Source organism: Balearica regulorum, chromosome Z (assembly GCF_011004875.1).
Source record: "Balearica regulorum gibbericeps isolate bBalReg1 chromosome Z, bBalReg1.pri, whole genome shotgun sequence".
Taxonomy (NCBI): Eukaryota; Metazoa; Chordata; class Aves; order Gruiformes; family Gruidae; genus Balearica; species Balearica regulorum.
This window is the reverse complement of record NC_046220.1, coordinates 17,754,391-17,767,920: the sequence shown is the minus strand read 5'-3', so window position 1 is coordinate 17,767,920 and position 13,530 is coordinate 17,754,391. Positions and strand designations below refer to the sequence as shown.

The 13,530-nt window shown below is 36.6% G+C and overlaps 1 protein-coding gene across 2 annotated transcripts in view; it reads right to left on the bottom strand.

Annotated features, from left to right (window-relative positions):
• Positions 1-13,530, bottom strand: part of COMMD10 (COMM domain containing 10) — a 114,702-nt gene that overhangs the window by 84,523 nt on the left and 16,649 nt on the right. The window contains exon 5 of one of the 2 annotated variants that reach the window (XM_075740315.1): positions 2,394-2,504. The exons of the other annotated variant lie outside the window; for it this stretch is intronic. Coding sequence (XP_075596430.1) covers positions 2,394-2,504 — 111 coding nt within the window. The remainder of the gene's footprint in view (positions 1-2,393; positions 2,505-13,530) is intronic. 2 annotated transcript variants of the gene reach the window in all.

Here is a 13,530-nt window from a genome sequence, read left to right as displayed (position 1 = left end):
CATACTTAATCACCCCCATGGTGAAAAACTTTTCATGGCATATGCAAAATATATGTTAGATCCAAATCAAGCATAATTTGAAGTTTGAGTATAAGCAAATGGAAAATTTGTAACAAAATCCAGGAAAAAACAGTTTACCAAAAATCATGTGATCTGATCACAATTACTACTAGTCACAAGCAGCATATTTCCTGGGTGATGCAAATGTCACTAGCAGCTTCAATCACATGAAAGAACCAAAGACGACCTTAGTTTTGGATGTTGAGGGTACAATAGCTATGGGACTCTGCATTTCATCTGAAGCTGACAAAATATACTCTATAAATATTTATATAGTATATAGCAGATCTTCTGACCCTATTTTATGAAGCACAAATAACACTCATATATCCACAGGTTTTCGGATTCCTCTCCTGGAGAGATAATTTAAATATTAATTTTCAATGTCAGCTTCTGACAAAGAACTGTTTAAATGATCTTTAAGTGGAGTGAGTTTAGTAAATATTAATGTATTGGTACAATTACTTTTAGTTAGCAAAAGTGAAATAACAGCCAATTTCATTTACCTTGCTCAGTATCGTTCTTTTTTTTTTATTAATAGGCTTTAGTTTTGTAGATGAGCAAGACAAACTTCTATTGTTATATACAGATTAGAAAAGTCAACACTTAACACTTCCCACAACAACTGATTCCAAGTATGATCTCAAAAAAAGCATTCAAAGAGCCAGTGTGACAAAGAGCACTACTGCCCTCTAATGAGCCAGCCCACAAAAGGTCCTCTGTAATAGCATTTCATGTCTTTCCTGAAAAAAATTCAAGTTGTTATATCCATGAATTACGGGCAGGGAAAAAAAAAAAAAAAAAGTTGTTGTTCCAGGAGAAACAAAGAAAATCATTAAAAACATACGCACTAAATTCATGCCAAATTTCTGCACAAAAGGCACACACATAAGTTTGAGGAGAAAAAAAAGAAGTGTCTGGTATCTAGGATTTTCATATAACTTAATACTTAGTGCACAAAGAGATCAGGAAGATGCAAAATACAGCACAAAAATTATGTTCCAACACTTCTGTCAATACATAAGCAGATATTAGCTAATCTTAAGCCTACTCTACACTAGGATGTAATCATTCAGGAAAAAAAACTGTAGATACCCTCACACCAATCCAGATTTTTAAATTTTAGTATTTGTAGTGTGAGAGCATCAGTATGTTTTTCTCGTTGCACTGTTCTATCTAATTGCCAGTTACAAGTCTGTTATAGGCTTGGAATTATTGCAAAATAATTCTGATCTTGGTATCTAATTATACCTGCAAAAAGAAATGGAGAGGAAACAATCAAAAAAATCCACTTGTCGAATTCTGTTTGTAAAGGAAAGAGACGAACTTTATGTCATATGAAAGTGACATTTTTTTCCTCATTTTTTTAAATCGTTTTGCCACAGAACTCAATCTGTATGCAGCGCTGCCCAGTGCAGCTTGGACATAAAACATTGTCTGGTTCCTGTATTTGAATTTCAGAAACACAGATTGCAGTGAACCACTGAAAAAAATACAACTGCTGCAAGTCCTGGTGAGAAGCACAAACATAAGTTGTATATCTCTTTTATTCTACCATAAATCAGAAATTCCACTCACATTAGTAAAATTACTGTGATTTAAATACAATGCTAAAGCAGAAATGAGTTCTGATTTTTTCCCTCAAATCTTATATACTGACTTTTTCATAGATAAACATTCTGACAGACACCACAGAAGACTCCAATTTCCCTTAGCAAGATAAGGTTAAAAGCAATTCATATGTTTAATTTAAAACATGCTAGCTAACAAAAGATGCAGATTATACGAATAAACAGTTGTGTCCATTATCGGTTTCTGGCACTGGAACACCACCAGTCACTAAAAACCTTGAACTTAAGACTTTACCTTAACACATCCAAATATTGTCTTTCTGTGGCCTTGCATACTGTGTCATCATTCATATAAACACTTGATTAGCACAGAAAGGTTGCAAGTGTTGAGTAATATCTTACATAACTACACACATGGTAGAAGGCTGCAAGCAACTAGACATTAGAAGTATAAGAAGCACCAATCACATGCTATGTGACAAAAATAAATTATCTACAAAGATATTTTAGAGACCTAACATAACCATATTCCATGATATTCCTCTATTACGTTACAGCCCAAAGAGCCGGTAACACAGCTCTCAGTCTGCCTAATATGTATGCTATTACATCAGTACTTAACAATTCCAAGTGCTTGAAATATAAAAATGAAAACACTGGCAAGACTAACAATGGTCAATAGTTCCAACTGATGCATCAGAACTTTGAACATAAGGCCATCACCAAAACTCACTCCAACTCTGCCAGGCACATATTCCTTACCTTTGAATCTTCATTGCTCAGTCCCAGCTCTAGCATAGCTCGAGGAGACTTCAGCTTCGCTTGCATACACTCTGCCATTTGAAGATTAAGCTGCCATCCAATTGTTTCAAGCTATAAAACACAACTTTAGATTACAATCGGATGGTACAGAAGCATTCAGGTCAACTTTCAATATTGTTAATAGCCTCTGCCAGTGAACACCATGTCAGGCTCTACAAATGTTAAGCATTTTTATGCAATGCATATTCTGCAAATTCTCCTGGACTCCACAACAGATTTGCTTCTCTCTCTTGCCAAATTTGTCAGTTCAAACTGCCTGTGACCACCCGAAATAAAGCGACTTCATATGCCTCAGAACTGCTGGAGTCAATCCATAAAACACAATTAAGGATCCAAAATAAAGTAGTTTCCGCCTCCTTGTGGAAGTTCATCAGCAAAGTTGCAGATTCAATTTTATTTCATATTTGTTTTTCTTTTAGGAAAAAGAAAAAATTATCAAGAAATGGTAAGCCAGCTAAAAATGATAATTTCTTAATCAACAGATCTACTCATGTGTGGTCTACCATATACAGATGTTAATGATAAAAATAATTCTGTGCTGCTTTTTAAATTGTTACTACTGAAAAGCCAAAAACCTGTTAAGCATGTGAGCAACGGAATTTTTAATAGAAAGCTACACAAAACTACATTTCAAATTGCTTTTTAATCATTAATCTAAAATTATATTCAAACATTATCAAGCTACACCTCATGCATAAATGAAGTATGCAAGAATAGAACTACAAGTCTTTCACGAAATAACCTACCTGGCCTTCTTGAATAAAGAAAAGTAGAAATACAAAGTCTTACCATCTGGCAGTGAATTTGCATACAAGTTCTTTTCAATCTAGTGTCTCTCCTCTGCTAGTAAATATTATGGCTGACTTGGTGAAACTGAAAGCGTGCCACATCTCAGCTAAAATCATCAACAGCACATAGCCATCCCAGAGGCGCTGTACTGTGAACAGCACAGAAGCCAATACAAGCCCTGCCTCCTACAGTGACAGTATTCCTTAGATGAAAGATAGGAGAGAAAGTGAGTGGTAGAAACATCTTCCATGGGCACAGCTCAAAGACAGAACTTCCAAAATTTATTGCAGCTATACCATTTATATTTACACATTAATGTATGTTATACTGCATTTCCTTGTATATTGCATCAATATTATATCAATTATGTAGCAAACACTGAAAGCCATATGACTAAGCATACCAAAAGGAAAATTACGCATCATGACCTTTTAACCACCACTGCCAGTCCAAGACGGTTAGGGAGTTTAGCCAAGGCCAAACAAAGTTAACAGAAAGATACAACAATCTCAGGCTGACTTCGTGTACAGCTATAGTAACAAGAGAATAGGAAGAACTTCAGCAGGTCAGCCTGCAGTCCATCAGCTGCCCTGCAATACATGTCCCTATTCAGGCTTCATTCTGTGGTAAAATCAAGGAAGTTAATGTATTAATCAAATCAATGAAAGCATGCATACAACACAAATGGACACAGCTAAAATGCTGTAAATCTGACCTAGCTCATTTTGTGGTAGGCATAGCTTTAATAACAGTATGCCCACAGCCTATGAACTAAAGATGCTCTAATAGTCAAGTTTTATAAATTCTAAAAGCAGATTATTTTAATCATAATTCATAGAATAATAGAATGGTTTGGGTTACAAAGGACCTTAAAGAACATCGAGTTCCAACCCCCCTGCCATAATTCTCTGTTTTGATTTCCTCTAACTTGATTACATCTTGGTTGATGAGAGTAACAGAGCATTGCCCATCCCACCCAAAAGTACAGCACAATCCAAACTGGATTTTGTGCTCAAGTCAATCACACTAATGGACAAGTCCCTGTGTTGGCCAGTCTCTGGAATCTTCAAGCCAATTATATCATAGTGACACAGATGGAAAACATTTTTCTCTGCACAAACTTCAATAAAATTAAGTAAAGAAATTACCTGTCATTGTCTCAGGAACATAAAGATCCTAGCATCTTGCCTTACTCTACGTTTTCGATCAAGAAGGAAGTTCAGTTCATTTAAAGAACACTATCAAAATTGACAATGGTCAACAGAGAAGGACCCAAACGCTGAATTAGGGGCTAGTGGTGGGAGCAGTCCAAAGCAGGCAATGGGAAACAGTACCACCTATTCTGATAAAACACCTAACCACTAAGGTCAAGCACAGAGACAGTGCGCAAGCTCTGGAATGCAATGGCTCTTCATACTGCAGTCACTACGCTTCAAGCCCCGCACTCCTTAATTTAGAAAGGACTTTCTATCCGTTACATTAAACAGTTTATTATAGTAGTATGGAAACCAAGCCTTAGACAGGCTAGCAGCTTATCCAGGATTATAAAACAATGCCACTAGAGACAAGAACAATAGCCTAGGAAGCCTGACTTTTAAGACTTTTCTGAAGCTGTTAAACAGGGTACTGTATGTACCATGAAAAACAAACCATCAAAAGTAAAGAAATTCAAATTTATGTCTTCTATTTCACTTTTAATACATATCTATGTAGGAATATTGTAGAGAGCTCAGAACAAATACAATACACGTGGCAGCACAGTGGCCTGTGTTTATAGCCGAACAGCAGCCATAACTCTTCTTTTATATTGCTTTACCTTAAAATTACTTTGTTTTCCTGTACGATTCATGTGTCTTTTCTGTTTTAAATATAGTTGCATGAGAACAAGTTTTGATTAACAAACAGGATGCTGCCTAAGGCTTCAATGTGGTCCGACTATTTATTTTCTTGAAAGAAAAACGTGTATTTGGCTATGGTTGTGTTTACTTAGAAGATACTCAACATCCTGAAATATCAATTAACCTTTTGAGAGTGGTGACATGTTTCTACATGACGTGTCAAGGCACAGTATTTGGTAGCCATGAAGTGGTACATATTTTATGGTCAATTTTTTCAAAAATGAAAGGACTACAAAATTATCTTCACTTCTGATATAAAACTTGTTATAGAGAACAAAATGTTGGGAGAGACTATTGGTGCCAGAATCTGCGATATATTAGCTGAAAAGTATTTACTGCAGAGGGAGGTATATCTCCATAACTAGCATGAAAATAAGCCATGTTTTTAGTTACTGTAGACCTTTAGCTTCTTTTTACAATTTCTTATCAGCATTTTAGAAATGCGCAAGCTAACCCTGTCACTGCAACAAAAACCACCATTGCAAATGTGTTATTTAGTGCTGTAAGTACTCACTGGTATCTCTGGCACTTATTTAACCTCAGGGTGATATTTAGAAAACAAAAAGCAGGTGCAAGCTGGAAAACAAGGAAAGGAGAGAACATAGATACTAAATAAAACCAATAGCTAGCATGTATTAAACTGGTTCAGATCTGCTCCACGAACCCCATGGCAAATGATTCAAGGCCACAAAGATACGAGGAAGCTTTCCACAACCCCTGTAATGCTCAGTTCCCATTTTGTTCCACTCAGGCTTCTGAAGAGGATACCATGACAGCCAGGACTAACAGGCATGGAAGAACCTATGCACTTCTCATCTCCAGCGCTCATTTAGTACTAGCTGTAGACAAGATAAGGTGCTGTACCTGCTAAACCAGCTCTGTACCCCCTACAAACGTAGTGCTTCTCAGTGGCCATCCACACCTGTCCCAGGGCAGATCCACACTAGATTGCTGCCAGCTCCCCTAACATGAGAGGATCTGACCTTTCACCTGCAGATCACTAGCGCCTTTACGGGTACATAAATACATCACCTTTGGTCTGTCTATGATGACATCTATGATATCTACAGTCATTTTCCTCCAGTGTAAAACGTGGGAGCTTCCAACTCAAGTCCACTGTCCTGTCCACCAGACTACTTTTGTAACAAATAGTAAAGTGTAGTATTTTACATATTAGGACAAGATCATCAGCAATCTAACATAACTACGGTAAAATGTTTGGGTGAAAATCACCCTCTGCAAAAAGGTCCATGTGTACTAAATGTCAAGTCAGCTTTCATAGCTTATCTGATATGAACTTTAAGCATGATCTCCAACTAACAAAAGGATTTCACGTAGCTAAAATTAACATCCACAGAATCCACCATTTCCCTCATCACTTGCAGTCCATTATGTTTTTACATACTACTGTCTCTTTCTCACATATTTTCACCACAGTTCCTTACTTTCACTTTTGACTGTCCATAAACATTATTACAAATTGAACCAAAACTGAGAAGAAATTAAACATGACAAGTTTCTATAGTAGTTGTCAAAAAATCAAAACACTTCTCCTTTCTCAACTACATGAAGATATTTATCTTATACTTTTTAATAAGAAAGCACATAAATGTTTTTTGACAAATAAATTCAGGCTAAAAACATGAAGGGGAAAACAATCATCTTAGCTGTACAAGAACCAGTCTATCAGACTCAAAAACGAAGGACTTTGAGAGTGAAAGCAGACTGAATGTCCAGAACAAGTATGTTGCAGGGCTCCAATGTGAAGGACCAAGAACAGAGCCAAAGTGACCGAGAAGCTCACACTGAAGAAAATGTTGGCAAGGACCTTAGTTTCAGAAAAGAAAGTAAGTGGGAGTATTGTGAAAAAAAGGGAAAACTGAAAGTGGAAACAAAATTTCAGAAAATCTGTAAGCATCTAAAACATCTTCCCTAATACTTCCAACTTCAGCCATTTAAACCTTCTGGAGCAAGGTCTAGTATTTTGAAGGGAGGAGAGGGGAAAAAGGCTTTAAATGCTTAGTCAGTACTGGAGCAGAGAAAGGGGATACTGGTTTTTTTTTGGTTTTTTTTTTGGACTTCAGTGATATACTAAGATCACATCTCTGTCTGCCTCTACACTCATGAAGATTGGAAGCTTGTTTTAATTTTAAATGAAAAACTGGAATTTTCATGTAAATTAACTGCTTCTAGAAAGTGAAGCTTTCCAAAGATCATCTAATACCAAAACAAATTATTACACGAACTATAGAAAATCAGTATTACTGCTCTCAGAACTCACTGATGTGGCACAAACATCTTCTTGCCACAATGTAAGCAGGATGCCATAATGCCATGCAAACCACTACTCCTCCTCCATGGATAATCCATGATTTGGCATCTATTTGTCCCTTAGAAAGTGCTGTAAGCATTGACCTCAGAGAAAGTAGGAGTAACAATGAGTAAACAAAGCACTGAACCTGCAAGAATTACAGTATGGAAATACCACTTGGACATATAAAATCAACATGACTAAGGTTTTTATAACCGCCAGACATTTAGACATTTATGAAATAGCCAATCACTGTGCAGATCAAATCTAACGCATTAAGAAGATCTAATTATTTCATTCAGATTCTTGCACTCCATTCTCTTGGCAAGATTTGCAGCTTTGAGAACACCTAGCTTTCCCTAAATAGAATGAAATATTATGTACTTCACTTCTGCATAATACTAAAACCTAAAATCATAGTCTTCAGCTAATGAGAGAATAATTATATTCAGAATACACACAACTCAGAACATGTGGGCAAATGCAATTAATCACCATTATAGGTTAAATACAATTTAACAAGCTGCTATAGACAAACTGGCTACAGGAAAGATTATGAAGATCCTGGCATATCCATTATTAGCCTCTCAGACAAACAAATGACTGTATGCATTTCTACAGGGAGAAATGCTGATTAGCATTCAGCAAAGAGCAAGAAAAAGAATTCTTAAAATTAGAGTTTCATCTTAAAGTCTAAAAAGTGAGAAAAACAGACTTCTGGGATGAATACTTGTTAACAAGTTTGATGGGCAGAGAATGCAGAAGCAATTCTAAATTAGTAGCGGTGTTCTGTACATTTATGTTTGGGGGTGGGGGGGGAAGCTTACGAAAGCCCTGGATGGGAAAGGAACACATAGCATAACCAAACTAGCATATGCAATTTGTGAAGTCTACTATTACAACAAATGTTTTCAGTATTACCAAAAGGTAATTGGTTAAAAAAAGTGGTAACATTACCACTACATTTGGTAATGTTTGAAAATCAACTTTATAATAACACAATTTTTCAATTGTATTGAAATTGTATCTTCATTTGGGTATTCCTCCCATTGTCAACGGGTTATGGTATAGTTTGTCTCTTGGATTTTTCTTAAAAGCAACAAAACCCCCCAACACCACATGCCTTTTTAGAGAACAAAACTTTTTCATTACCCTGAAGTTGCTAAGGGGCTGTTGAAGCTTTCCAACATGAGTGATGAGAATTTTAAAGCAGACTGAGCTTGTGGCACACAGAAAGAATTAAAAGCCAGTAAGAGTAGCCTTCAGAATAACTACGTCACATCTTGTGAATATTGAGAAGAACAAGTACTAAGGAAATTACGGTATGACACTAAATCTTATTCATCTAGTTCATAATGCACACATCAGTTCAGTCGAATTGGCCTCTAGCGACATTACTAACGATCACAGCTGAAAATCAATCTTAACATCCCTTCTGAAAATTCAAATATTGGCACAAAACTGAGTGCTTCTAACAGTACTACCTTTTGTGGTATTGGTGGTGCTGAAGGACTTTATTAATATGGACACCCCTGCTCTTGGTTGCCGGCAGCTTCCTATGGCACAGAACGCGTGTTTAGGCCTGCACAGCTGAGAACTAACATCCAAGTCTCCTGACTTCGAGTCAATACTCAAAGAGCCATTTCAGGGTAGTTTAACTGCATCTGTAGTTACTTTCCTTCACAGGCAGCCTGACTAATTTCAGGACAGGCTGAAGCAGTGTAATTAACTTCATTTTTGTGAGGTTTTTAAGAACTGCGTAATAGAAATAGTATGCAAAAAAAAGAACTTCTTACTGACTCATTCTTTACAGGTACCACAGAAAATAGTCCTCTGCTAGGCAGAAGCCTAATGAACTATTTCAGATAAAGTAGCATGATTACAGTAGTACAGAAATTAGTTTCATGCTCCACTGGTACGCAGGGCCACCCATTTGAATTTCAAATGCTTTAATCCTTCTTTTGAGAGGCCACTCAGTTCAAAATGATCTTCTATTTGTGATAACTGAAATGTTACTGCACATGAGATTATGCCTTTCATATCCTCAGGAAAAAAATCTACATGCTTGTTTCCATAAAGCTTTTTCTGTAAAAAACCACATCCCTGGAAGTGTTCAAGGCCAGGTTGGATGGGGCTTTGGGCAACCTGGTCTAGTGGAGGGTGTCCCTGCCCATGGCAGGGGGGTTGGAACTAGATGGTCTGTGAGGTCTCTGCCAACCCAAACCATTCTATGATTCTATGAAAATCAAAACCACATGCAAGTGTAAAGGCACTATTTTTCAGAGTTACACTCTCCTCATCTATTTCTACCAAATACAGTATATTGGTACGAGCATTGTATCAGTTTACACATAGCAACTACTCTTGGAAGTAAGTTCAGCTTCACTACATCAATGCTGGAGTGCTCACTTAGTTAAAAGGCTACTCTAGTTCACACTCTAAAATAAATATTGAAAACTTAAGATTCCAAAGTCTAAACTGCTACCATTATAGTGTTAAGAGTGAGTAACTAACACTACAAGAGAGTGCACAATAGGGGGATGAAAATCCTGCCTTCAGTCCATTCTTGAGGAAGTAGACTTATGATAGCTGGAGAATTAAGGGTCAAGAACTAGCCACGACTAGCACCAGTGTGAGCAAAAACTATTAGATACTTTAAAGGTGGAGCCTGACAAATTCAGAAAGTGCACTGTATGATGTGGGTGTTTGCAGTAATGGGGAAAGTGAACAACTCTATGTCTCTGCCCACATGTACCTTAAAAAGAAACCTACCCTACCCCCAAAGGTAACAATTACAGAAAGAGAAAAATAAAATCCTGTTTTAACAAATGAAATCAGAATGTTGCCTTTTTAACTCAGATACTAACTCACTCATTTCAGCGTTTTTTCACTCTGGTTTGAGAAGAATAGTGTAACTTTAAAGATGAAAACATTTTCTGGAACAATCTGAAAGAGCTGTTTATGTAATTTAATGTCCATAGTATTAGACTCATTGAAGCTGTTGCAAACAGTGAAGCGAGACATAATGGGATATGAAAGAGATGTTCAGCAAGGCTTTTTCTCATATTACTACAATAGTATATATCACACCGAGAGAAAACATTTACGAATGTTTTCCAACTAACAAAATATTTTGAGGAAATAAATAATCTATAACATAAGAACTTTCCTAGTGCAGATCTTTCACCTATAATACACTTATTTCAGTTGTTCTAAGCAAATAACCTAGAGGAAAACACGTACAGCTATCCTTCCACTCAGTTTAATTCTTAAAAGAGTAACTCCTGTAGTTACTCCACTGAAGACCAAGTACTCCTCATTTCACTGCAGAAAAAGAAAGTCAGAATACTCACATTTTAAAGTTTGGGGGTCATCTCCTCTCATCTTTCAACAATCAAATTAGACAAAATGTACTAAATCGTAGTTAAATGAAGGAAAACCTTTTGTTTAAAGAAAGCACTACAAAATGTATTTATGGTTTTAATAACTTAACTATCAGTTTTGTAAGGACAGGAGAGTACTAAAGGTGTATTACATGTTAAGAAAAGCATGGGTCTACAACACAGTACTCTAACTTCAGACCTCTGTAATCACATCAACATAAAACCAGAGCAAGCTATTAACTCTGCTCTCTAAAATTTACAGCCTAAGATGCCAATTCCACTCTCCATCAGCACATTCAGCATTGCAGAATCAAAACTCCAAATTAGATATGAAAATGTCAATTTTGCCTGCTGTGATGATGAAAATAATTTAGGTAAGAGGCCAAGAGAAGGATGACAAAACATGTCTGACTCTGAACTCCTTCAAAAACTCTCCTTGACTGCTTAAGAAAAGAATGTTAGTGCAGAGGAGACACCAGCAGGATGAAGCCAAAAGTGTACTCAATACAGCAAACAAATACTAAAACAGAAAAAAGGTGCACATTTTTAAAAGGAAGCCAATGATTGACAGGCACAATTTGGCAATCATCACAGGTAGGGTCTTCATCACAGAAATATTCTGTAATCAAGAAGAGAGTATTTCCTTTAACATAAGCCCCAGATCAAACATCAGTTTCCTACTGATGGGAAACTAGCCCTGGGGGCAGGGGAGATGACTGCATAAACACACTGATTTCTATTCTCCATTGTTGCTACTGACTTCAGTTGTATTAAGGTGGCATGAATATCTTTGAAGGAAGATTTGGATGTTGCAGCTTCTTTTCAACAGGCCTCACTGTAACAACTGCTCCATATGCAAGGAAGTCTGCAGTGAAACAGCTGGATTTTCACATTGGTTGCAGAAAGTTTCTGACTACGGTTCCGTACCACATTTTGAATAGCAATGAAAAAACCTGCCCGTATACAGTATTTCAAAATCTGTCACTCTACTGTACAAACTTATTCAACTTCAATACAATCCACTATCCCCATTTTATAAATGGATTACTAAGGCATTTTGTGGTTTCAGTGAGAAGTGCTCTTCAATGCCAGATTTAAAATCTGTAAGACGCAATCTTTATCCAGAGATATAAGTCACAAATTGAATGACCAGCATCTTCAGCTGACAGTACTAGGCAAATCTTCAAATTAAACCCAAGACTCAGAGTAGGCACCACAAAAATGGTATGTAACTATCAATAAAACCATACATATATCCTCCATCCATAAAACAAAGTCAGGGCAATAGGAGTTTACTTTAAAAAGCATGAAAATCTGTAATTAAAGACAGTCATAACACATATGCACAGCCAAGTTAAGCAGAGGTTGCACAGTGCCTGTTCTAAATTTTAAGACCAGACTTTGCAACCTTAATGGTAATTTTGCCATGTATCTTAATCATGTCATTGTAAGGAAATAAGAATCACTGGATGGATCTTATCTACCTAGTCACAATACTAGAATGCAATGTTGAATCAAATTCTGCCTTAATCTCACAGATACTGCAAGACTATCAGCAAACAGACAAACAAAACAAAATGAAACAAAAAGGAAAGCAGCAACTATGTTTTTCACCAGTAGACAAGAATAATCTTCTAGGCTCTGAAGTAGTAGGTTGCGTTGAACTAGACACAGAAGTAGTTGTAACATAAGGGTAAGGAATGGTTGAAATGGGTCAGGCAGACGGACAGTGAATTTACACAATCCCGTAAAAAGATTGACCAAATACAATACAATGCCCAAAGGAAAAAATTCTGGAAGTTTTTGGTTTGTTTTTTTTTTTGTTTTTTTTTTTTTTAAACAAAAGCTATTTATGTGGCTTTGTATCTTAGCCTCAAAAGAAAGCACGGTAAGACCAACAGACTGAAGATAGGTTGGGCCAAAGACCCAGTCAAGTAGTTAAACCAAGTGAGTAGGATAGAGAGGCACTGAAGCCACAGGCCATGCATTATGTTTGCTGTGAAACTCTTGGAGCCCTCACCACAACTTTCCCTAATGATACCAGTAACTTTAGGAGGCAGAAAAAAAAAACATAAAATGAGGAGCAATAAGTGTTTTAACTTTGCAAACTGGAAGTTTCAGCTTGTAAGTAATGCTAGCAAAAGCAAGAAGAGTAAGCCAAAAAGCCTCTCAGAGAGGATCTGAATATTTAGAGTGTACTAAAGTAGAAAAAGAGACTGATTTAACTCTGAAAGGAAAATCTGCAGAAATTATGTACCTAAAGCCATCTTATTTGGTGAGTATGTAAGATGAACTAGATTCTTCATCCAAGAGTGGCTCTCTACTGAAAGGTTAATTTCCTCTGACTCCCCATTTTTGTCTGCAAGGATAAAACCCTATTTCTCTTCAGCAAACCTAAGTTAGCACATACGCCAGAAAAGTGTTATTTTCAGACATCTGTGTTCAATATTCAAACCAAAGACACTCACATCTTTAATCTTTGAATTTAAAAAAGGTAAAGACACATACCAAAAAGTACTAGTGTACTTCAAAAGGGAGGAAACAAAAGAAATAATGTGACATGAAATTGGTAGAGCAAGACTACTGCTAAGAAGCAACAACTTCAAAAGACTTTTCCCTAATTGAAGTTACTGCAGGTTTTCATCTTTACATGTATTTTAATTGATAAGCAGCTAGCTTGAAAGCAAACAGAAAGG